The sequence below is a fragment of the Desmodus rotundus genome, chromosome 4 (assembly GCF_022682495.2).
Source record: "Desmodus rotundus isolate HL8 chromosome 4, HLdesRot8A.1, whole genome shotgun sequence".
Classification (NCBI taxonomy): domain Eukaryota; kingdom Metazoa; phylum Chordata; class Mammalia; order Chiroptera; family Phyllostomidae; genus Desmodus; species Desmodus rotundus.
Genome location: NC_071390.1, coordinates 56229103 through 56254927, shown reverse-complemented (window position 1 = coordinate 56254927; position 25825 = coordinate 56229103). Strand labels below are relative to the sequence as shown.

Below are 25825 nucleotides of genomic sequence, written 5' to 3'. Positions count from 1 at the left end.
CAGACCTTTTTTTAAGCAATGGAGATATGGCAGTGAGTAAATCAAAGTCCTTTTACTTGTGGAGCTTAGTTCTAGTTGGAGGAGAGAGCCAATAAGCAGCTGTATGTTTTGTCACCTTTTTAGTAATCTTACATATTTATTTTAAAATTGAAATGTGCCTTGGCTGGTGTGGCTCAAGTGGGTTGAGTGCCAGCCTGCGAACCAAAGGGTTGAATTCCCAGTCAGGGCACATGCCTGGGTTGCTGGCCAGGTCCCCAGTAGGGGGCGAGCAAGAGGCAACCACACATTGATGTTTCCCTCTCTTTCTCCTTCCCTTCCCCTCTGTCTAAAAATAAATAAATAAAATGAAATAAAATTGAAATGTGATTTCTCATAGTTTTGTTCCTTTTGTGTGGGTGTTTCTTAACATTTTTAGGTGCCTATCTCCTCACTCTTAAGGACACTTTCTTTGACCGAGCCAAGGCTTGCCAAATCATTGCTTCAATATTGGTTGGCAAGGATGAGAAAATTAAAGTTCGCCTCCCACCTCCTACAATATTAAAGGTTTGTGCAGGAAACTGTGTGTGTATGTCCATTTGTCCACCCCCATATGCCCGTATGGACCTACTCATGCAGTGCTGGGTTTGCACGTGATCACCGTAGTCTTGCCTTAGTTGTGTGAAAGGGGCTTGAGACCAGGCTTGGCCAGTTGATGCTCGGCTTCCTTTCCTCTTTCAGCCTGTCACCCTGTGGACGGGAAAACAGATCTTCAGTGTCATTCTCAGACCTAGTGATGACAGTCCAGTGAGGGCCAACCTTCGAACCAAGGGCAAGCAGTACTGTGGCAAAGGAGAAGATCTCTGTGTCAATGATTCCTGTGAGTTAAAGCAACGGGAGAGGGGAATGAGGTCAGAAAAGCAAGTAACCAATAACTTAAGTTCACATAGCAAGCAAATTTGATGTTTCTCTAAGGCCTTAGACTTAGGCAGGAGGTTTGTTCTTCAGGGAAATGTAGCTAGTATTTCTCCTCTCAGATGTGATTTTCCATTTCTCTAAAAGGTAGAGATCCTATAGACACATGATCTAGTGATTAGAATGTTCTTCTTCACATGTGTTGTGTCTTAAGTGACTAGGTTCTTTTTTTTTATCCTGTGTTTTTTTAATTAAATTTATTTAGGTGACATTGTTTAGTTTCTGTCATTTAATGCAATTTACCTTGTCAGTGAATTTTCTGATGACATGAAGGTCAGGTGTAACAGTGAGAGTATTTAAGTGCTCGGCTTTAAGGGCTTGGCTAGCAAGGCCTTGTGACTAGATCCGTAAGGCTCTATATGAAGGACTTATAACTATAGAGTCTTCCCTGAAGGCCAAGGTTTCTACTGTCTTGTAATGAAGATGAAATGTTTGAAGAGCATTGATTTTTCTCAAGTTTGTAACCTTTCCTTTGAAAATGTACTTTCCAGATATTTAAATATTTTGATTTATTGTTTTAAATTGTGTTTTGTTTCTTTCTAGAAAAGAATTTCATTTTTCTGTTGAATTGACCCTTCATGATGGTGCCACTGTTAGTTTTCAATATCTTAGGTGAATAACATAGTGCTTTCCACTTTGGTTACAAAGCACTTTGCTGTACATGATTGCATTGATGCCCAAAATATCCCCATGACATAAAGATGGCAAGTGCTTGATACTGTCATTCACAGTTTGCAGATAAAGAGAAAGAGTCAAATAGTATATTTCAGAGTTAGGACTGTAAGGTAACTAACTGGGCCTTTCATGCTTTCTAAAAATCACTAGATTTCCCCCCTCCCCCTAACCAAAGAAAAATTTAAGGAGAATTTCTGTTTGCTTTAACTTTCAGTTTGGGAATAAACTTTCTCAACTACCTCAAATTCTTTTTGGAATGAGGGAAAGCATATTAATTATTTGTTTAAATGCATAATCATTATTATCCTCCCAGACGTTACTATCCAGAACAGTGAGTTGATGACTGGTAGCATGGACAAAGGAACACTGGGATCAGGGTCTAAGAACAATATTTTCTACATTCTTCTGCGAGACTGGGGGCAGAATGAAGCTGCCGATGCCATGTCACGGCTTGCCAGGCTGGCGCCTGTCTACCTCTGTGAGTATCTCAGCATCCTCGTCTTATTGCTGCCTTTATTGTGCTTTTAGGGATTTCTGCTGTTGTTTCATCCTCTTCCCATCCCACTCACATACACAGAAAAAAGGGTACTTATTCCAAGCTAAACATTTATGCTTTTCTTAATGAAATTAATGTGATACACTGGCTGATTTGGCTGCAGATTTGAATTTGCTTTTCAATCTCTTCTCAAAATCTATAGTGGCTCCCTGTTGCCTACCAGATAGGGTTGTATTACATGAAGGACCTTTCATGGGCTGCTTCCAGGATTCCACTCACAGTAGCCCTCTGGGCCTTCCATGATTCAGCCCTTCAGCCTTCCCAGATACTCAAATGTTTTCCTGTATTCTGCACTATTCAGTTTCCTTTGTTTTCTCACGTTTTGAGCATACCACGGGTCAAGCAATTTTTGCTACTCAAAAACACCTTTAGTTTACTCTTACACTTGATTATTTGGCTGGAATAGAATTTTCAATTGGAAATTATTTTCCCTCAGATTTCTGAAGTTATTGCTCTACTCTATTCTAGCTTTCAGGGTTGTTATTAAAGTGTATTTCCATTTTTATTCCCAAGTTTTTGTATTGGAAATTTCTTTTTATTCTGGAAGCTTTAAGAATCCTCTTTTTTTGGCATTCTGAAAGTTCACAGTGGTACAGCTTTGGCATGGGTGATTTATCATTCATTGTGTTGAGCACTCTGTAAACTCTTAATCTGTAACTCTGTGTCCTTCACTTTTGGAAATTTTCTTGTATTATTTTTGTGATAATTTTCTCCTTTATTTCTTTTGTTCTTTCTTTTTGGAATTTCTGTTCATTGCCAACTGAAGCTCCTGTATTGACTCTCTGATTTTATCTTCTTTTCCTTGTCCAGTTTTGTTTGTTTGTTTGTTTGTTTTTTACTATTATGTATTTAATTTCCACCTACTGTACTTATCCACAGGTAGTTAATTTCTTCCTTTTCCTTTTTTTTTTTTTTTTTAAGACTTCCTGTTCTTGCTTCCCAGATATATCTTCTCTATCACTCTGAGAGAATACTACACAGTTTTATTTGCTTCCTGAATAGTCTTTCAGTTTCTTTTTTCTTTGTGTTTGTTGTCTTCTGTCTTCCATGGTAAAAACTTTCCTCAAATAATCTGATTCCCTGGCTGTCATTCATATTTATGAGTGAGGCACTAAAACATTGATTGGAAATGGAGCTTATTGTCTGATGGGCCTCTGAGTCTCTTAATGGAGCTGGAAACCAGCTTTCTGATTGACGACCTACCTAATATCCCTATTAGTAATGTTTTCTTCAGAGTCATCTTTCAATCTCAACCTCTTTCCCAAAGATAGAGACCTGGCTGCCAGGATTCTGGGAACTGGACAGGGAAAGGGGCTAAGGAGTCTTATAGCCATGGAATATGAAGACTTTCCCTCAGTACCTGGTTTTCAGTCATCCCCACCTGTCTGCACCTACTACCCCCGATCCAGAATCTCCCTCCTTCCGTCTTTGGTGTACTAAGCTTTCATCTCCCACAGGGGTAGGGCCCAGGAGCTTGTATTTTATGCAGACTTTACACTGGGTTTCTCTGTTTCCAGCACATACACTATCTCTAGCATCTGCAGAACCTGGTCATCTAGTTTCTGAGCCTTTCCATTGGTCCTCAATTCTGAAGCCACTTTTAGGCATGTTATTCCTCACCTCTCATCTGCTCACTTTTACATATATTAGGGTTCAGATTATTGATGGTGTATACTTCTGTCAAGGTGGAGTTTACATTTGTTTCTTATTCTGTATGTTTTGGAATGATTTCTGGAAAAAGAAACCAGGATTTGGGAGTGTGGGGCAGAATCTCAGCCCTTATGCTCCTGTCTTAGAACCAGAAGTCGGATGATTCACTTTCCATAGCTGGCTTTCTCGGGTTACTCTCTAGTATTTAATGGCAGTCTGCTTTATATTATAATTAGGACATCACCGTGCTCCCCACTAAGTTGTAAGGTCTCTGAGAGGAGTTAGTGCATCTCAGTCATGATTGTGTAACTCCCTAGGGACTGGTATATATATATATATATTTTTTTTTTTTTTTTTTTAATTGAGAAAGAGAGAAACATCAATTTGTTATTCCACCCATCCATGTAATCATTTGTTAATTCTTATATGTGCCCAGACAGGGGATTGAACCCATAACCTTGGAGCATTGAGATGACACTAACTAAGCTACTGGGCCAGGCTAAGTTTTAACTTAATTAAATTATGACAGATTCTCTGAAGTTACAAACTTACCTCTATATAGCAGGTTGACTGACATCCATGACTCTCTCTTCCTGCTTTACTTGCCAACTATTCCACAGCAAACCGTGGATTCTCAATTGGGATTGGCGACGTCACACCTGGTCAAGGGTTGCTAAAGGCCAAATATGAGTTGCTGAATGCTGGCTACAAAAAATGTGATGAGTACATTGAAGCCCTAAACACAGGCAAGCTGCAGCAGCAGCCTGGCTGCACTGCTGAGGAGACTTTGGAGGTGAGTCTAGCTCTTTGGGTTGGTTAGTTCAACCACTTCATACTCACAGGATGAAGAGAAGGGAGCAGAGGGAAGTGGGAAGTAAAGGTGCTTCAGCCTCATCTCAGCCTGGTACTGCTTATGTGTGTTTTCATTTGTTTAATGAGAAAGCCTTCGATCAAGCCCCTTACATCCCTTTCACCACATTCTAGGTGGTGAAAACACAGCCCTATCTGTTCATTTGGCCACACAGGGCTGTTACTGTTCCATCATCATGCTTAGGCCCCTTCCAGAGCTGGTACTTAGTGCTTCTGCCCTTTCGATTTCCAACGTCCTTTGACTGGAGGCCAGCACTGCAGCTGTTTAAATGGGTGGTCTTTGAAAGATACTTGGATACAGAAGATGGAACGTTCATGTCAAGAGTCATATACCAGACTACTGTCCCACTCCCTCATGTGTGAAACTAGGTTAGCTGCCAACAGGACCAGCACATGCCAGAGTCAGGATGGCCACCATCCCTGGAGAGCCCTGCCTTTTCTCTGAAGCAGCCGGGGTCAGCAGTCTGACTGCACTGGGTTTGCCTCCCCTATAGCCTGGGCTAAGGGCTTTAACTTGCCTAAGTTTGAAAGAAAGGCTGGTTAAGCAGTAAGAAATTTTCTGATGAATAGAATTTTTTAAAAAGTTGTGTAAGGTACTCACCCTTATTAGCTCAGTCTTAATCTCATTGAAGTGTTAGAGAGAGGGAAAGAAATGGATGTTTCCTACCTAGAAAATTACTTAAGGCTCAGCAGCACTCATTTTTAATGGAACCATGACTCCTAAGTGATTCAGACCCTAAGTTGTGAGTTGAGGAATAACAATCTGGATGAGCTCATCGACTAGAATATTTCTGTAGAGTCACCTCATCACACGGTAAACTTGTAGGAATTCAGTTGTGTTCTTGGCAAGAAAAAAATAGACAAATTTTATAAATAGTACAAGTATTATCTTACATTTTAAACATTTACTTAGGCTTGTGTATATACACAGTGATACAGATGCAGACGTTTATTGTATAGGTCAGATTCCTGTACACAAAGCCATGTACATTCTACTTTATTGCTACCTAAAGCATTGTTCAAGGTTTTGTTACTAATCATTTTTACCTTACACACTGATTTTGGAACCTTGTCTGTATATATAGGGCATCCTGATCTTCTGAGGCTCTGAAACCTTTATCTTTTGGAAATCTGACATCTTTCTTAAATTTTTTCAAATTTCCATAAATGTCAGATTATACATTGGTGGTCAGCAGAGCCAGTGAGGTGGCTCCACCACACATCTCCCTTTCTCCCACCAGGCTCTGATCCTGAAGGAGCTGTCCGTGATCCGTGATCACGCCGGCAGCGCCTGCCTCCGGGAGCTGGACAAGAGCAACAGCCCCCTGACCATGGCTCTGTGTGGCTCCAAAGGTGAGTGTGCTTTCTGACCACTGCCATCATTATGTTACTTTCCGCGTGGGCTGACTGGTGGTGTTCTGGAAAATGGAAGAATCATAACTTCAAATAGACCTTTTGTTTATAAAACCATGTCTTTTTAGACCATTTTCAGATAACCTTGACCAACATAGGTTTGAACGGCATGGGTTCACTTACACAGTGATTTCTTTTTTAAAAACTGTATTTTTTGACCCGCAGTTGGGAATCCATATATGTGGAGAGCAGACGTAAGTTGTTTGTGGATTTCTGTGCGGGCAGCCAGTGCCCTTCACCCTTATGTTGTTCAAGGGTCACCTGTATGTACAAAAAGAATTATTTGCATTTCGGGGAGTTTAACTCTTCTAGAAGAGCTTGTTGGTAGTAATGTGTGTGGGTTTCTGAGTTTCAGGATATTTTGAGCAACTTCAAATCAACTTTTCTTAATTTATCATAACACGTTTATTGTTTCTACCACACCACTGCAGATATAAAACAACTTTTTTGAAAAGCTAGGGAGTTTTAAAATAATATACAGTATTTAATGATGGGGCCAAATGCTTTAATTTCATATTTACCTTAAAGCGTTAGGTTTCATGATACTGTGCTCAAATCCAAAACCTCCATGCTTCTCTTATTTCTGCACATGCTTTATAGATAAAGTCCAGCCCCTGACCTTTGCTGCCTCTCACCCTAATATTCTACTTTTGCTCCTGGTACTTACCCCACACATTCCCATTCCTGTGTCTTTGCTTCCCACGCTTCCACATACTTTGGAAACCACCCCTGCCCCTCTGCCAGCCCTTTTTGTGTCTCATTTATAATGTCCTCCAAAAGCTGAACCTGGTTGCTTCTTGAAGATGCACCTGGAAGTCTTTCCTCCAGCCCTAAGTGCTGGCTTGCTCTGCTTTTCCTGCATTACCGATAGCTCTACTCTATATTATGAACTTACTGAGGAGAAGGGGCTGTGCTGTGTTGTGGTCCTGTTTTATCCCACAGATCTGCTTGCACTTCAATTAATGTTATTTCAATAAATGAATGTTGCATTCCTGACCTCCTTCCCCAGGTTCCTTCATTAACATATCACAGATGATTGCCTGTGTGGGACAGCAAGCCATCAGTGGCTCCCGAGTGCCAGATGGCTTTGAAAATAGGTCCTTGCCTCACTTTGAAAAACACTCAAAGGTAAGTGGTAGTGGATCAGGCAGAACTTTGAAGGACAGGCATGAGCAGTGCAGAAGAAAGTAACCAAAGCTCTGGCTGCCAACGAAGCAACTCCAGGAGGTGTTGTATAGGGGTAGGCGCTGCTCAGGGTTGTTATTCCAAACTCAGTCCAAACTGAGTTGTGGACAAGGAGCCTTGTTAAACTCAGAGCTATAAAACTTGGACAATGCCCCCTTATATATTTTCTCTCTCCAAGGAGGAAGATTTCAGTTTCCCATCCAACTTAAGTAATCAAACCAGTACTTACCTTATGTATATGTTCCATCAGTACACTTCTTTTGGGGGCACTTATATAAAAGTATAATGATTTTAAAATAGTGATAGTGTAAACCACACTAAACCAACCAGGAAATTTCAGGTTCTCTCTGGAATTTTCAAACTCAGCTTGAAAATGACTTCTGAATTCTATTAACCTTTGTGGTTTGGGCACTAGTGTAAGCAGAAGGAGACCAACCTGTGCCAAGGTTGTTCTGGGATTCAGGGGCAGACAAGTATTAAATCTGTAGTTTAGGAACTTAAAGTAGATTTGGTTACTCAGTAAATTCTGGCTTTGGAGTCAGCTGTTGTTCCTATTAAGGCACAAATGTCCATCCCCTCCCAGATACATAGATAGTCTGTGTATTAGGCGGCCCAGGAGCAGTTCAGATCCTCTGCCCGAGGTCAGAATTCACTAGAGGTCAGACAGATAAGTGATCACTGGAATGGTACCTGCCTGTGCTTGTCAGGCTCACAGTTGTAAGGCAACCTGACTCAGAGGAGAGGCCAGGGGCATGTAGACTGCTTAGTCCCTGGACCAGTGCTAGATTAGACTTTGGGAAATCTGTGCTTGCCTAGAAATGTCTGTGAGTACAGCAGCTGCCCCTTAAACAAAAAAAGGAAGCAGGAATTTTTTCTGTTCATCCAAATTGTCCTATAAGGGACAAAGACCTATCCAAGCAAAGGCCGTTTGGCCATTTCACATAGTATTTTATATATATGTATTTTTTATGGTGTTATATTAAAATACATTTCTTATGTCACAGTCACCCATTCAAAGGGTACCCATTCAGTGACTTGTATATTCATGTAGTTGTGTGATCGCCACCATAATCTAGTTTTAGGGCATTTTCAGTGCCCCACAATGAAACTCCATAAACATAGCAGGCCTGGCCCACAGGAAGGCTGTCTGTAGGGGAGTCTTTATTTCCCAGGGAACCAGCCCGCTGCTGCAGTGAGGCAGCGCCCTCTGGAGGCCTTGACTGCCTGCCTGCTCTGCTGATTGCAACCCAGGCTTTGGTTTCCCTCTCCTGAGCCACTCGCCTACCACTGGCACCAGCATCAACCCTGGCTGGGCCTCACCTTCCTTGTCTTTGGTAAGGCTGGGTTGTGCCAAATTACTTCTCCTTTAGGAGAGGGTATCTAAAACCTGTCACTTCATGAAAGTGCATTGGCCAGGTGTTTATAGCTTGAAGGTGTGGCATTTTTTATTTGAATGGGTTTTGGAATAATGGACCTTGAACTTTTTGTTGTTGTTTGATTTTTCTGTTTTTCTACCTTTCTTTAGCTTCCAGCTGCCAAAGGCTTTGTGGCTAATAGCTTTTATTCTGGTTTGACACCAACCGAGTTTTTCTTCCACACAATGGCTGGCCGGGAAGGTCTAGTTGACACAGCCGTAAAGACAGCTGAAACCGGATACATGCAGGTAATTTAAAGGAGTGTAGACCATTAGCAACAGAGTAGGTAGGACAGGTCTGTCTGTGGATTTTGACTGCTGAATGTTTACATATTTTGTGCATGAGCTAAAATTTATCCTGTCTTGGTATTTAAAAGGAAAAATTAAGAAACATAGGTGCCCTAGAAATAAACAACAAAAAAGGGTAGTGTTAATGTTCAGATCTTATGTTCCTCAGATGGTCGAGAGCAGGCCAGAACCACACATACCTGGGCTCTGTGAGAGGAGCACGGGGACTGGAGGTGTATCCTGGGACATACCACTGAACCTTCTGAGCCTGTTTCCTAATGCATGATAATGGGCATGACAACACATACCTACTGTTCATTGAGAGGACTCTGCTTCTCACTTTGCAACTATTTGTGTAACTCGTTATTGGTATCATTCTGATGGACTCCAAGAACCTATTCTGGTGAGGGAAGGCTCTCCACTGTATGTACAGTGCTAGGAAAATAGGCTCAGGCAGATAAGGCTAAACTAGAGGGTTTCCTGTGACTGTGCTTCTCAGGCTGCCACAAAGGTACCATAATGACAGAGGAGTGGAAACACATTCCTACTTTGTTCTTCCATAAGACCACAAGCAGAAGACTTCTTTTCAGTCTAATTTTTAGCTCTACTCTGTGTACTCCATAATGGGGGAGGGGGGTGTTAATGTTTTTACCTACTTACTACGCTGAGTAAAGTTAACACTTGAAGTTGCTAGGCCACGAACTTCCTATAGCTTTGTGTCTCCTCTCCCCTCTGTGGATCCCAGTTTAAGAAACATGGCCCTTTGCCGACTGGGAAACCAGGATTGATAATCAAGAGATGTAATTGAGTGGGCCAGAACAAGCAAGGTTCACCAGGGCAAACATGGACTCAGGGCAACAGACACCTCTTCCGGTAACCACTTTTGTACCTCGTGTGTCCTCACTGATACTTCCATTTTAATCATCTCCTGATGGGAAATTCCCGTTCAGTTTTGGAGTGTGCTGCTTTTGTCAGAAACCCAACATACTGAAATGCCTTTACCACTGTTGCCAGAATGTCTTTTGACTTCATTCTTTTGTCTTTATCTTTTAGAGTAGAGTATGACTTTCCCAGAGCAGTGTTAACCTAGAACAAATTAGTTTTGGTGTGAGGGATTTTTGTTTTGAAGTTGCCTGGAAGAAGCTTTCTTTCTGTTTACATCACTGGGCCACTGTCACATTGCTGGCTGGAGTGTGTTCTGCCTGTGGGAGGTTTTCCCTAAGCAGATTTGAGAAATGGCTGTTGCCTGCTGGTTCGAGCACAATGCCTTCCCTGTTCTCTCTTTCCTGTCTGTCCCAGAAGAGGGTCTGCACCTGATCCTCTGTAATTCATATGGAAGTCCACAGGGGTCCTAGATTAAGTTGTGTTTAGAAATACAAAGCCATTGCATTAATTTATACCTTAGGGAAAAAGAGGGGGAAGGCAAAGCAGGCTAGGAAAACAGTGTTTGTATATGCCATTTGGGGTTGATGGGGCTTAAATTGCATGTATTCTAAAACACACTAAAGTGCTGGAGCTTGGGGCATATTCTAAATCCCACTGGACCAGCTAGTGAGGCACTCTTGGCCTTATTCTCGGGGTCAGGGGAATCTCTTTTAAGGAATTCCTTATAAAATGTGTTTATCTGATTAATGGGCTAGTAACCTTGAAACTTAGAATTGCAGATCTCATGCTCTGCACATGTGACTAGTCTTCCCAAAGCAGGTGAGCTTTTTTCTCTTTGCTTCTTTCCCTTTAGAGAAGGCTTGTGAAGTCCCTTGAAGATCTTTGTTCACAGTATGATTTGACAGTCCGAAGCTCTACAGGTGATATTATACAGTTCATTTACGGGGGAGATGGCTTAGATCCTGCAGCTATGGAAGGAAAAGATGAACCCTTGGAGTTTAAAAGGGTTCTGGACAACATCAAAGTAAGATTTAGTATTATATCGGGTTAGTGTGTTTTTGAGGACATTTTTTTAGAACGGAGGTACCTTTTGGGAAATCACACACAGTTAATGTTTGATCATATCCAACTACTGGCTTAGTATTTTTCTTTTTGTGTTAGTCTGCATAATTTTCCCAAACATAAAGGAAAGATATTTTCTCAGTTTCAAAATTTAGTGCCCAGATGGCAATAGGAGGAGAGATCTTTGGTTTCTGTGCAATAGTGGCCAGTGTTATAAAGTCACAGGTGTTGAAAAGCAGGCACATTTCACATATTTTAACTGGGGGTATAATTGAGAACAACTGTTTTGGAAGCTAGTTTGACGATACTAATCTGAATTTAAATGTGGGTGCATTTTGACCCCATAGTTCCACTTATGGGGATCTGTCCTACAGATACTATCTAAATGTGCCAAGAGTGTTTTCCCAGCATTGTTTATAGCAGGGGCAAACCATCCATGCAGGAGAGCTCAGGTACCTAATGGTCTGCCTGTGCATTAGGATGGTATGTAGCCATTAAAACTTTGGGGAAGTTCCATGAGCTTGAGGGTGGAGGAATATTTTCAGTCTTAAAATATTTGGGTTTTTTTTTTAAAACAACAACTTGTATTTTTTAATTTAATCTTTATTGTACTTTTTACCATTACCATTTAGTCCCCAATACCCTCTTCCCCCTAACAATTTGTATTTTTTTAAGGTTTTATTTATGTATTTACTTTTAGAGAGAGGGGAAGGGAGGGAGAAAGAGAAGGAGAGAAGCATCCATGTGCGAGAGATAAATCAATGGGTTTCCTCTGGCACACCCTAGCCTGTGGACCCAGCCCACAACCCAGGCATGTGCTCTGACTGGGAATCAAACCGGCAACCCTTTGGGTCACAGGCCAGCACTCAGTCCCCTGAGGCACACCAGCCAGGGCAACAGTTTGTATTTTTAATGCAAATCTGGGTTGGGGCGAAGTTTATAGGAAGTAATGGAACAATATCCACTGACTAGCCCAGAAGTGTTTGTGTAAGGTGGAGTATGAGCTTACCCTGTTTTCACCTTCATAGTAAAGGTAGAGTCTGAAATTTGTTTTGAATGGGGAAAAACATCACAGGTTGCTAAAAGATCCCTCTGAGTAAGGTTGTTGTCTCTCATAAATTCTTGCATTTGATATCGGTCCCTTCTCTGTTGCCCTCACATGCCACACTGTTTCCTTTTAATACTTGAGGCAGTCTTCCCGTGTCAGAGTGAGCCTGCTCTCAGTAAAAACGAACTGATCCTGACCACTGAGTTGATCATGAAGAAGAATGAGTTCCTCTGCTGCCAGGACAGCTTCCTCCAGGTAAGCTTCCCAGTGCTGATCACACCCGGCTTGGCTGTCATGAAATTGTTTGCTAGTGCCAGCAGGTGAAGTTTTAAGTTGAGGGGTTTATGTAAGAATGTTCTTAGTTAAAAAATTCAAGAGTGTACTCAGCAAAGTCTAACCAGCCAACATGAAGAATTTATCTTATGTCTTTCTTAGTTTACGGCCATTACACAAGTGTTTTTGTATTAGAAGAAAAATGCTTTAGTTAGAGAACTAATTTTTTTTTTTAACCCTACCCCCTATCAACACCCTACAGTCACTTTCTTATCCTGCGGACCAGCTCTTCTTCCCTCCGTCATTCTGAATCCCAATAATTTGTATTAGTAGTGTTGTTTTAGTACCTTTCATTTTAAATTGTTCTTTCTCCTGCTGCGGTGTGGACCAGAAATCTATGGAGCCCACCTTCCTTTTCCTTCTGGGGAGTTGTTACCTTGATGTCCCCTTAAGGTTTTCTTTGTTTTTGTTTTTTAATGCCACTGACCTGCTCAAGCAGCTCCTTCCTATTTATAATTGTGGTTATAACCAAAAGCAAAGGGATATAGAAATCATTGTGGCTTCCTTTGTGTACTGATTGGTGATTCAGATGCAGCAAAAAAATCAGCTGGAATGAATCCTTTCAGTATATCAAAAATAAAAACCGCAGATTGAAACTTTAAGAATGCTTTTGGTTAAGGAAGCTCTTCACTTCCTTTTATATGTTGAGGTGTGAAAAGTGAAAAAGAGAATCTCACAGATTTTAATATGTTGACAATCAAGAGTATGGTTAGGCTGTGCTCCTTTGATTTTTTTCAATAGTTTTTTTTTAACTAAGAAATTAGAATTGTGGTTTGTTTTTTGGCATAATTATATTTACTTATTTATTTCTCTGTTTATCCTTGAAGACCTTAACTGAGACGGGCTATGAGAAATATAACGAGGTAATGCATGCTGACTGCTGAGCATAAAGGAGTGGACTCTAGCAGTGCCCCAGCTGTTTGCCAGCACCAGAGACAACAGATTTCCGTCCCAGTGCTGGCAAACACAGCTTCCCTGTGCATCACTTCAAACTGGTGCCTTTCTTGCCTTTGACAAGCTTTAACGGGTGACCTTCTGACCTGCAGTGTTTATTTAGTCAGCAAGCACTTGTTCATCCGTCACTGTGTCACACACTGTGCAGATCCTGGGGACACAAAGATGACTAAACATGTCCTTGCCCTTCAATAAGCTCACAATCTGATGAATTCAGTTTTGCCAAGAGGGTTCAAAATCCACTGGCCAGACTGATGTGTCTGAGCCCCAGAAATCTTCTCTGGCTCCACTCGGTGCCAGAGCAGAGGCAGCTCCCAAGTGGCATCGAGCCCTGGCCCTGCCCGAGGTTATGCCTGTGCTCGCAGATTGCTGTGGTGTGTGTGTGAGGATTTAACTTCTGGTTAATCATGTGATTAATTGCCGGCCATTTACCCTGTTGTTAGTTCTCTGTAGTATGCATGGGTTGGTGCAGCTGAATTCTTAGTAGTTTATTTCAGTTTCCATTTCTGCAAAATGAGCTTTTTTGTTTTGTAACCTCCAGAATATCTAACTTTTGTGTAAGGAAAGTCATTTCTTTTAGCAAAGCCACTGGAAGCAGGTGCCTGTTGGTGGCAGCTGAAAGATCTCATGTCTAGCGCCTAAGCTGGGGTATGGTTTTAGGTGTGTCCTCTCTACTCCTATGTGTGCAAAGCTCCTCACAGATGAAAATCCCCAGGTCTTCTTGGCCACAGGCTCTGGTTCCGGTTTCCCTGCGCCAACAGGTGGGGCAGCCTTTAACACCTGGCGATCGAATGGCAGCGTCTGAGACAAGAGGGCTTTCAGGAGCTTGCCCAGAAGGATACTACGATGCCTAGACAAGTGGGCTGGGGGAGGAAGTGAGCAATATGAAAGAGTCTCTTTACACTGAGTAACATACAGGAAAAAGAGGCAGCAGAGGGTGTTCCTGCCTTTGAATATTCCCACTGGTGGGCAGAGTCACTTCAGAAGAGATTGTTCCACTACCCTCTCCAGCTCCAATTTCCTTCTCTGGTTTTCAGTAATGGACTGTATCTGCAAATGCAGTCTCAAACTTGTAGTTAGAAAGTAAGCCTAGAGAGTTTCTCTTTAAAAAGAGTCCCTTGAGAATTTTCAAGTTCTTGCAAACTAATAAAAGTCCTTTGTGTGTACAACAATGGCTGAATGTATCTCCACACTTTCTGAATGAGAAGAAGGCAGTGTGGCATGAAAAGGCTGGGTTTGTGAACAAGGGGTAACCAAGGTGTGATGGACTCCACAAGTAGCCCCTTGGTCACCTGGGCTCGCAGCTCGCAGGATACAGACTGAAATTCTCAGTGGGCAGAAAAGACATCGCCAAAACCCCTGTCCCAAGAGCAGACTTTGGAGAAAGCATATGACCTCATGGAGGGGCCTGTTGCCTTGGCCAAGCATATGACTGCCTTCAGCCCCTCAGTGGTCTCTGCTCTGGAGTGCTGGGGCTAATGCCATGCCCCTCAGAGGAAGGGCTCACTGAGCTGTGCAGTTGCTGCCTGAGAAGGGCCCATGAGCCACGGACTAGTTTACTTTCAGAAAAGGTAGTAACACAAAGTGCAAGGTAGTCGGTGGGAGGCTAAAGAGATTTATTTTTGCAGTGTTAGGATAGAACTGGGTTACTAAGTGCTAAGCTCTCTATAGGTACCCTATGGGGTTTATTTTTGTGAAAGTGGACTTCTGGTTCAGTCTCTTCTGCTAAGCTCTTTTTTTTTTTTTTAAGATTTTTTATTTATTTTTATAGAGAGAGGAGAGGGGAAGGGAGGGAGAAAGAGAGAGAGAGAAATATCACTGGGTGGTTGCCTCTCCCACATTCCCCACCAGGGTCCGTCCGGGTCTGCAGCCCAGGCATGTGCCCTGACCGGGAATCGATCTGTCAGCCTTCTGGTTCTCAGGCCAGCACTCAATCCACTGAGCTACACCACCGAGGGCTCTGCTAAGCGCCTTTTAATCAAGGGAGCAAGACAGTAGCAAAGTTCAATTTCTCTACTACCTGTCCCTTCCCGGCCACCTTACCATCATTGAGAAAAGCCTGGCTCAAACAAAGCCTCACATACTGTTTTCTGTTATATACCCATTTCTCCTTACCTGCTTTCAAGGGAAAATAAGCATCAATACCAATACCCAGAGTAAAATCAAACTGCCTGGATAGAAATTTCAGCTCCCAGTAAAGCATGATTTTCTCCTTCTATTTTTGGAAAAACATCTTTTATTAAGAATATCTGAAGTTGTTCCACTAGCTACAGTAAGAGTAAAATTCCTAATGCCTTGCCTTGGGATGAGCACAGCCCCTTACACATCAAGACATCCTCCTACAGTATTTCTGTTGTTGTCAAAAGGTACTTAATATAAGTGAAAAAAAAGGAAACAATGTAGTGCAAGGTTTTCCTATTGGACACCCAGCAGCTTCATTTTAAAGAGGTTCAGAACAGAGTAGTCACTTAATGCCCTTTGGGATCATGTAGCCAGGTTGTTCATGGGTGCTGTAAAGTAGGTTTTAGGAAATCTGTTCCCCTCTTCACACTGGTACCTTTGGGTCACAGCTAGAGGGGCAGCTACTCCCTTATTCGGAAGGGCTATTGCATTTCCACACTGGCCACCAGCCAACGTGGCTCTTCAGAAAGTGTCCTGGGCTCTCAGGATGCCCCCTCAACCCCACCCCCAACTGCCATTCCCCAAAGATTAAACAAATGCACAGACTTCGACCTCAAGGACCACCTCAGCACCATGGATAGTAGCCAGCCGGGGAGGCCAAGGAAGGAGTGATGGCAGCTGCCACCAGGCTTCAGCAGGGTCTCCATTCACCCAAGGCTTCTACATCATCATGCTTACTTGGATACCCTCAGTGCCCCCCCCCCCCCCCCCCCGGAGGCAAAGCCAAGGCCCCATCTCACCCTAGGCTCAAATGTGTGGGTGAGGCAAACCAGCACTGTGCAGGACTCTGAAGACACCTGGCCATGCTTCTTTCTCCTCAGTCTGCTTTTTAAAACACCTGTTTCAGACAAAACTAGGTGTTTTCAGCTATGTGATATTAACTGACGAGACTTGGGGCAGGGCATGCTGGTCTTCTTGGGGGCCCCTCAACCAACCTCAGAATCTAGAAACAAGACCTCAAGGCTTTGTAGCCACAGTGTGCAGTCCATCCTTGGGCTAGTCACTCAATGGTCTGTCCGTGCAGCTGGACGCCTACAGTTGTCCAGAGTGCCATTCATGCTCACTCTCACCATGATTTATCCAAAGTCGTTGAGGGAAATTGTATTTCCCAGAGAGCTGCTGAGGGGAAATGCAGTCTGTCCACTCTCCCCATGTTCTCAAAAAGGACTGCTGCTCCTGCATGGCATATGCCATCAGCTCATCCGAGAAGTACTCTGAGACTCATTCATTCCCTGGCCAGGTAATGAATCAGTTGTTTGGAGCGTCATGTGATGCACCAAGATTGCAGGTTCGATCCCCAGTCAGGGCACATACAAGAAGAAACCAATAAATTCATGAATGAGTGTAACAACAAATTGATGTTTCTCTTCTCTCTCAAATCAATAATTAAAAATTAAAATTAAAAAAAGTCAGTCCTATTGTGCCTCATGTGTGAGCCCACCTCCCCCGGGGAGCAGGACCTTGATGGGGTAGCTCATTAAAGCACACCATACCCCCTTCTGTAAGCACTCCCCAAGAAGAGGTGCTGACTGATTCTGGTTCCAGGAGTGACCATGAAGCTGGCTTTGTTTCATAGACACATATCATTTGTAAACAGATGGCTTTTTTTCTCTTTGAGCAGTTGCCAGAAAACCTTGAGTCAGGTCCACAGTCTCCAGCCCTGCCCTGTGTACCCCACCTTGGGTATACTTCTTGCCTTCCTTGCTCCACTTAGTCACCATCCTGGGACTTAGAGTATTGTTCTTTCTGCCTTTTTTGTTGTTGTTCTTTTTTTTTTCTTTTTTCTTTTGTTTCGTATCATTTTTTTTTCTTTTAGAGTACTGTTCTTAAATATAGCAAGAATAGCAAATAAATTGATGTTTTACTTCTAGCTTTGAGAGTGGTTTCTAGGAGTCCTTCCAAAGTTCTAATGGTGTGTGGGAAGGGAGCGAGACTGAGGGAGTGATGCAGAGGTGAGAGTTAGAGAGACGGAGAAGCTGGATTTGGGAGTGTTTCCTTTGTAATGAAGGCAAGCTTAAAGCATGTATTGGAAATGTATATAATGTCTGCAAAGCTATGCTTTAGCTTGTAAGTATTTAAATTGATCATAACGACGTCAGAAGGAATTCAAAAATTAACCTAGAGATTAAAAGTGTAAGTGGTACACTTCTGTCTGTCTGAACTGTGTGAATGTAAGCAGTGTGGTGTGCCAGGGAGCAGAAGAGAAAGCGGCAGGTACAAAGGATGATCCTGGTGCTGGACAGGGGGGACATAGCAGAGCCAGGAGAGTAGCTGGAGCGTGCCATTGCTGAAGGCTTGTTGGAATAAAAAGGCCTTAGAGACACCTAAACCAATGAGTGATATGTCTGGGCTATGGTTGATTTTGTGTATTCTTTAGAAAAACATTTTGTAATAGGAACTTGATCTGTAGTGTACCACTTGTAGTATATATTTAGCTGTCACTAAAATATGATGGGCTCATCATATTACTGAAGTTTATAAAACACATCATGCCATCTGAATTACTAAGGAATATACAGCTAATGTTTGCTGTGTGATCTTTCAGGAAATAAAAAAATTCATTAAGGGGGTGTCTGAGAAGATCAAGAAAACCAGAGATAAATATGGCATCAATGATAACGGCACAACAGAGGTAACTGACCTTCCCCTATGGGTGGGACGGACACTAAGGTGTTTTCGGGTGCTGCCAGTCGTAACTCTGCACTTGGTTTTGTTCTTCCAGCCCCGTGTGCTGTACCAGTTGGACCGGATCACCCCGACCCAAATAGAAAAGTTTCTAGAGACCTGTAGGGACAAGTACATGAGGTATGGATGCTAATTGTCTTAGACTGCCAGGCAGTCACATGGCTGTCTCATATCCTTCCTGTTTCCCCAGGGAAATAAAATTCTGCACCAGCACCAATTATCGACTGCCAGTATTTGAGCAGGTTCTCTCACCCCTTACGTAGGGATTCCAGTGGGTAGATAGATAGACTGGATGCTCCAAGATGTGGAAATAACACAAAGAAATTTCCAAGTGTTTTCTCCCCACAGAGAAACTACCAATATATTTGTCAGGTGCTACCTGCTGTCCACCTTCAGTACCATTTGTTAGCTGGCTCTTACATGTTCTTCAGACAATGGACATTTGGGCCCAGGTATTGCACACTGACTGCAAGTAGCCACACAGTATTCGCTTTCATTATCGGACCCCTCTGAGCATCGAGTCTCCCTGTCTGCACCTGTTAGTGATCTGTGCCCGGTTCGCCCCTGTCGCAAGCTCAGCCTGGCTCGTTGCCAACTCCTTCCTAACCCTAAAGGCACCTTCATTTCTTCTGTTGAAAAGACTTAGCCAGAAGCCTGTTGCCAGAAGTTTTGCTGCACTTTTCATTCATATCTTTTTCTTCCAGGGCACAGATGGAACCAGGTTCTGCGGTAGGCGCACTGTGTGCCCAGAGCATTGGTGAACCAGGCACCCAGATGACCCTGAAGACTTTCCACTTTGCAGGTGTGGCCTCCATGAATATCACCTTGGGGGTGCCCCGGATCAAAGAGATCATCAACGCTTCGAAGGCCATCAGGTGCCCTGCCTCCATTTCCTTTATGTTCCTGGAATGCCTGTCATGTTTTTTGAGAAACCGTGATCCTTATGTCAGATGTGCTATTTAAATGGACAGTATCTCAAACTTCAGTGTCATGCTTGTGTTAACCATATTTCAGTTTTTTAAAAAAACACACTCAAGAAAAAAATAGGTTGAAACCAGTTACAGTCAAAATTGAAAAAGTGGTTCTTAATGGCCATGGTCACATGAGAGAAACATTTTTTAAAAAAAACCAAGCAAGTACTACTGGAAAAATGATAGCAGTGTGTCATGTAGATTTCAAACTTTTGTTGTCATATTCCCAGCTCTACCAGAACTGACTGCTGTGTCTACCACTTGGGCTGTGGCCATATTCTGTGACTCCTGCATGATTTCGTGATAGGATTTGTAGGTGATCTGCGACCAGAAGAGATAGAGATGTATTTCGGTGCATCTGATGACAAAAGGATGATTCACCTGTGATTGGAATCTAAAAAATGACAAACAGCCTTAAATGAAAGAACTACACTTGACTCTAGAACAGCAACTATAGATGTCCAGGGTGGCAGGAACATCTGGGTTGGCCAGATCTCTTCTAGGAGTGTGTGTTCAGGGTACACCACGCAGGACAGTGAGGATGGAAGCTGATTAAGTAGTGGTTGGAGGAGCTGGAGGTGTCCTGGAGAGCAGGTCGTGGGGTGGGAGAAAGGGGTGGTGGAAGCTGTAATACACAAAGGGCCAGTTTATTCAGGGAATGGAACTAAATTAACTACCTACTAGGACCAAAAAGGAAGAGGTAGGTTCACCTGGCCAGAAAGAATTTTCTGAAAGTCACTTCATTCACTGGTAGAATGGTTTGCCTCGTGAGCTCCAAAAATAGTAAATCTAAATGAGAATGTATGAAGAAGCGTGCTTGACACACAGTGAAATGCTCAATAAATTTCAGTTGCTTTTAATAACGTGCTTCTCAGTAGTAGTCAGACTTAACAAAGCGCAGCCTTCAAGCAAGCTCACTCCTTGTGCTGTGATTGTTTCTCCTCCACTTCTCACAGCACTCCAATCATCACAGCACAGCTGGACAAGGATGACGACGCGGATTACGCTCGCCTCGTGAAAGGGAGAATTGAGAAAACCCTCCTGGGAGAGGTAAGGAAAAGTCCCTCTTCATAACAAGAAAACTAGGTCCGTGTTGCGAGGAAGTATAAAACCAGTCGCAGTGGATATACTAGGTAGTGTGTTCACACTATTCTATATCTTTAAAAAAAGAGCAAGCAGTGAACGCTCTTGGGGACGGGGAAGGTGACTGATTAACATTCTGATCTTCTGACACTACAGATTTCAGAGTATATTGAAGAAGTGTTTCTTCCCGATGATTGCTTTATTCTCGTCAAGCTCTCCCTGGAACGGATTAGACTTCTGAGACTGGAAGTGAGTCACGTAATTAAGTGTGTAGAGGAAGCCATCCTTTCTTAGTCTGGAGCTAGGCACTGATAAACTAGGGCAGGGGCGAAGCAAGACACAAGCATTACAGAGGCTTTCCTTTGGTTGTTCTGTGTGAGTCTGTTGTATCTTCACGTTCTGTCTTTCTAAACCTGACTCTGACAGACATTGCCTTCTAAAGACATAGGGGGAATTAGTTGAAATTTTGTGCTGGCCACAATACCCATTCACTGTGACAAAGTGTTGGAATAATTGGTCTCCTTGTCTATCTTCCCAGTGTTTGTAAGGACCACAGGGCTGTCTGTGTCTTACACATCTGTGGCTCCTAGCACCAGCACAGCGCCTGGCTAGCTTGGTACATGTTTTTGGATGGGTGGGTTAACCTTGCTTAACAGTTGCAAGATTATCAGCCCTTCTCAGGGTACAAACTGAGTAACTCCCTGGTACTTGACTCTTTCTTTCACGTAGTTAAAATCTGGACTAGTTTTCACACATTCTGTATCCCATTCTCTCAAGTACCAAGTTCATGTGTTGTCCATGTGAAAGATGCCCCCAGTTGAGTGGCCAGTTGTCCAGGTTGGGGATTTCTATAGCTTAACTCTGGCCACCCGCGGCCCTTTGGGTGGGCAGCCTCAAGGAACGTAGTGGCCGTGTTGAAGACGGTAAAGGGGAGGCTTCACCGATGCTTTTAGATTGTCCTGGCCACCAGCCTCCAGCCTCCTCTCAGCTCCCTTGGAGCTCCTGCACACTGCCATGGCCTGAACGTGCCTTTTCAGTGGTGTGGGGGTTGGAGGGCTACGAAAAAGCTTTATGCTCTTTTTATGAAAAAGCACAGATATCCATACAGCACAGAAATACACAATATATCTCTGGTATAAAAATTACATGGTAGGAAGAGAGAGTTTAGGAAAATAATGCCTCAGAAGGCTTTTCAGAAATACAATGATGAAAAAGACTGAGACACCCTGGAAACAGAGATTCCAAACTGCTGTCAGTAACGTCCTGGGCATCTGGCCCGTGCCTGGCCACCTTGCAGGTGAACGCTGAGACGGTGCGGTACTCCATCTGCATGTCCAAGCTCCGTGTGAAACCAGGCGACGTGGCTGTTCACGGTGAGGCTGTAGTGTGCGTCACCCCCCGAGAGAACAGCAAGAGCTCCATGTACTATGTGCTGCAGTTCCTGAAAGAGGACCTCCCCAAGGTGAGATGGCGGTCACCCTCCAGGGCCCTACCCAGCCGAGTGCCGGGAGATTTGTAAAGGGGAGACCACAGTGACTGCTAACAGGAATATTAAGGTGCCAGCGAAGGACTCTGCCACCACTGAGACTGAGGATGGCACCCCATTTCTTCCTCTCTTCTTCGCCACACTCCTAAGGAATCAGCCCATTTTCTTTCCTTCTTAGCACTGTCATGCCGACTGTGTCTGTTAGATTTCTTTCTGTTTTCTCATAAAACTGATCATCCAAAAGGACATGGTTCCCTGAATTTCTGCTTTTCTCCCTAATCCCTGAAACAGTGGACAGGCACTGTTAGGTTTGGTATGCCACCACTACCACTGAGAAACGGGGCTGATCTGAGTGACAAACCCAGGGCTTGGCGTTCCCCATTCTCACCGCTGCTGCAGTTTCTGAGGCTGCTGGCTTGGTGGGGGCCATGGGCACTATAGGGTCCCAAACCTTCCGTGTCTCTGAGTCCAGGTGGTGGTGCAGGGCATCCCAGAGGTGTCCAGAGCTGTCATCCACATCGACGAGCAGAGTGGAAAGGAGAAGTACAAGCTCCTGGTGGAGGGTGATAACCTGCGGGCAGTCATGGCCACCCATGGTGTGAAGGGCACCCGAACCACCTCCAATAACACATATGAGGTACTGCTCATACCCAGGGTCCCCTTACAGTCGTCCTGTCTCCCTTGGTGACCCCTCCAGGCCTTCAGCTGGCTCCTGGCACGTTCCTCAGACCTTGCTGTTTACTTTGGGTCTATAGCGAAACATCTGTTTCTCGGAAAGGGCCTGGGGCTTGCCATGAACCTGCGGGGCAGAGGAGGACTTAGGAGAAGTTGGAGAGCACCCCAGAAGTGGCTGCTTCCACTCATCCTGGCTCTCTGTAGGTGGAGAAGACTCTGGGCATTGAAGCTGCCCGGACCACTATCATCAATGAGATCCAGTACACAATGGTCAACCACGGCATGAGCATTGACAGGAGGCACGTGATGCTGCTCTCCGACCTGATGACCTACAAGGTTTGTGGGAGCGACTGGTCTCAGGAGAAGGAAGCTGTCGTGCTAAGACATGGAGAGTACATGGCTGTGATGTCCACTGAGCAAAAATAAGGTGGCACCATCCCCCCAAAACCAAAGCATGGTGCTCAGCTGGCTGCTCCGGTAAAATTCCAGTACAAACACTGGAATGGAGTGGCTCCACTCGTGGTATGCGGGGTGGAGCATGGTTTCTTGTTCTTATTAGGAATTTTGTCCTAAAGCAAAGCTAGCTGTTGACAAAAGGGCAGGGATTTCCTGGCAAACTAAGGTGTTTATTCCCTATTAAACCCATTCATCACACTTCTCCTGTAGCCATTTCCAGGAAAAGAGTAAGTTTAACATGATCTTGGGGGCAGCCGAGGTTGGTTGGTTATATTTTCTTTCTTCCCCCAAAAGTGCCTTCCATCTAGCAGTGCTGTACAGCAAGAGGTTTCCATAGCCCTTCCCATTCAGACCTGCACTGTGCTGCCGAGTGTTCAGAAACTAGGCGGGAGAAGTGGCCCATCCCTACCACCTAAGTGAGGCTGTTATTGTCAGGTCCTCCCTTTCAGTCTTGCTCTGCGTGCATACGTTGTGTTATTCTGGTTTCAGTAAAGAGAGGGCACCGGTTTTTATCCTGGCATTTTTATTTAACATTGTATTTTCCGTGTTGTTGCATAGTTTTTTGGTTTTTGTTTTTTTATTTTATATATTCATTTTTAGAGAGAGGGGAAGGGAAGGAGAAAGAGAGAGAAGTATCAATGTGTGGTTTTCTCTCGCAAACCCCACACTGGAGACCTAGTCCGCAACCCAGGCATGTGCCGTGACTGGGAGTCGCACCTGCGACCCTTTGGTTCAGAGTCCACCCTCAATCTATTGAGCTACATCAGCCAGGGCTTCATAATTTTTAAATACGCTTTTTTAATGATGTCTCACTAGTCCTTGGATTGAAAATACCTAAATGTACTTAACTCTTTCCCAGCTTTGAGGTGTTTAAGTTGCGTTTTGAGCTCTTTAAGCCATAGTAAACATCTTCAGAAGTACTCTCTTTTTTCTAAAGTTAGGTTCTGAACTCTAGTTGTCAGCTCATAATTGTTTGTTCCAACGGCCCTGCCTGGGAGTGTGAGGATCCATGTTGTCCGTGACAAATAGCCCCAGTGAGACACCGGTAGGGCAGAGAGCTGTTGGGGTCCTGTTCTAGCCTGAGGTTGTAACTCAAGCGATTAGTATATTGGACTGATTTTAGCTTATATGTTGAGGGGGTGCCATGGATGTGGTTTGGTTTTGAGCTTTCACAGGGGGCATGGGTACCACTCTGACACGTTCGTCTCTTGACACAGGGGGAAGTCCTGGGCATTACTAGGTTTGGCCTGGCCAAGATGAAGGAGAGTGTGCTGATGCTGGCCTCCTTTGAGAAGACGGCTGACCACCTCTTTGACGCTGCCTACTTTGGGCAGAAGGACTCCGTTTGTGGTAGGTTTGGTGTTTCTAAAAGCATAGCCAGGGGCCTTGGTTGTCTGTGACGTATACCCTGGCAGGGGCTTTTGGGGAAGTGAACAAACTGAATAGGCAGAGCTTCTGTTTTTTAAGAATAAAGTTACAGATCATGGAATTGGAACCAATCAGTCTTTTATTTCCAGAGCTTGACCAGGGCATCCTGCATCCCCCCATCTTTTAAAGGGCCTCTCTGTCAGTATAGCCAATTTTGGGTTCAAGAAGAAAAAGATCGACCTTGGGCGTGTAGGAACTTTTCCAGCCTGTGCGATGCCAAGGCTGGCAGGAGAGGGGCAGTGCCATGTGTCTCTGTTGTCCTTTCTGCCTGGGAAGGGCAGCCAGCTTGTTGAGCCCTGGTGCCAGGCACCTTAAATGCCCATATCTCAGCACCTCTGGGAGGTGTAGGTATTAAACCCTTTTACAAGTGAAAAGAATGAAGAAACTAACTTGCCATCAAGCCTGACTGCAGAATCTCACCCTTATCCTCTGACCTCGCAGTGCTTCTCTGATGGGGGCCTGGGAGAGAGAGAGTGTAAGTGGGAGCTGTCACAGCTGTCACAGAGGTGCCTGCTGCCCACCCGGCTCTTCCCTGCATCCTTTACAGGAGCCCACTTTACTTCAGCCTTTCTCGGGCCAATCCCCTGCAGGCCTGAGTGGGAGCTTATGAGAGGCTGGGGTGTAGGAGGGTCAGTAGCTTCCCAAAGTCCCAAACTCGTCAGCCCATGCAGGGAGTCCAAGCCTGGCTGCTGTCCCTGCCTCCAGGTCTCTGCTTCCTAGTGGCCATTTCAAGCCTTACCTCCTACTCTTGTCTGGATTTGCCAAACAGGTAATGGTCTAGTGGGGCCCAGTCAGCGTATGCCTAGGACAAATGCCTTTCAAAAGGGGTATAACTTGCAGATGAAAGGAAAAAGAAATTACATAATTCTTTAAGGTAATAAAGGGTGAAAGGCAAGAAAAGGGAGCAGAAATTGGGGCAGGAGAAGGCCAAAGCCAAGGTAAAAGTAAGAGCAAGTATGCCTGGCAAGGATGCTAAGACCCAGCACCCCAGGACATGGGGCCCTGAGCCTATTCTGCAGCCCTGCTGCCCTCCCGCGGCCCTGCCCACTGCTCCCTCTCCACTACTGACCCCTTTAGGCACTTGGCACAACCACCTGACCCGCACTTTAAAATCATCCCCCTCCTCCTGGTCCTTCACACATTGAAACATAGTGTCAGTCCTCACTGTGTGTTGGGTTTTAGTTTGGTGGTTTGCCTGTCTGGTTTCCCAATGGCACAGAGCTCAGAATGTAGCAGGCACACACTTGATTGTTTTAGAGCCAGAAGCCTGATGCAGAGCCCAGCATTTAGCTCTTAGAAAGTTGAAAGGGAGCTTGGGAAATAATCTGCCCACATCCTTATTTGTCACTCTAAAAGGAGCCCTGCCTGCCTTCAGAGAGTTTCCAGTTAAGGCTCCGATCTCCCAAGGCTCGGGTGCCTTTCATCTTGGCCCAGCCCTGAACCCGGAGCACAGCGAACACCTTGCTGTTGGTGTTTCTGAGGGGATTGTCACCTGATCATATCATCCTGTTTGCTTTTCTTCTAGGCGCTAAGATAGGAAACACTGGCTGGCAAACTCAGGATTCCCTGAGCATCT

General features: G+C 44.2%; 1 protein-coding gene across 1 annotated transcript in view; it reads left to right on the top strand.

Moving 5' to 3' along the window:
* The window catches only part of POLR3A (RNA polymerase III subunit A), a 51834-nt gene that overhangs the window by 24681 nt on the left and 1328 nt on the right, over positions 1–25825 (top strand). Inside the window, exons 13-30 of the mRNA XM_024561181.4 lie at positions 416–543; positions 718–856; positions 1940–2104; positions 4453–4625; positions 5944–6055; positions 7125–7243; positions 8826–8963; positions 10741–10911; positions 12139–12252; positions 18011–18097; positions 18188–18270; positions 18855–19025; positions 20078–20171; positions 20361–20453; positions 21502–21666; positions 22163–22327; positions 22570–22701; positions 24039–24171. Of these exons, the coding sequence (XP_024416949.2) occupies positions 416–543; positions 718–856; positions 1940–2104; positions 4453–4625; positions 5944–6055; positions 7125–7243; positions 8826–8963; positions 10741–10911; positions 12139–12252; positions 18011–18097; positions 18188–18270; positions 18855–19025; positions 20078–20171; positions 20361–20453; positions 21502–21666; positions 22163–22327; positions 22570–22701; positions 24039–24171 (2382 nt within the window). The remainder of the gene's footprint in view (positions 1–415; positions 544–717; positions 857–1939; positions 2105–4452; positions 4626–5943; positions 6056–7124; positions 7244–8825; positions 8964–10740; positions 10912–12138; positions 12253–18010; positions 18098–18187; positions 18271–18854; positions 19026–20077; positions 20172–20360; positions 20454–21501; positions 21667–22162; positions 22328–22569; positions 22702–24038; positions 24172–25825) is intronic.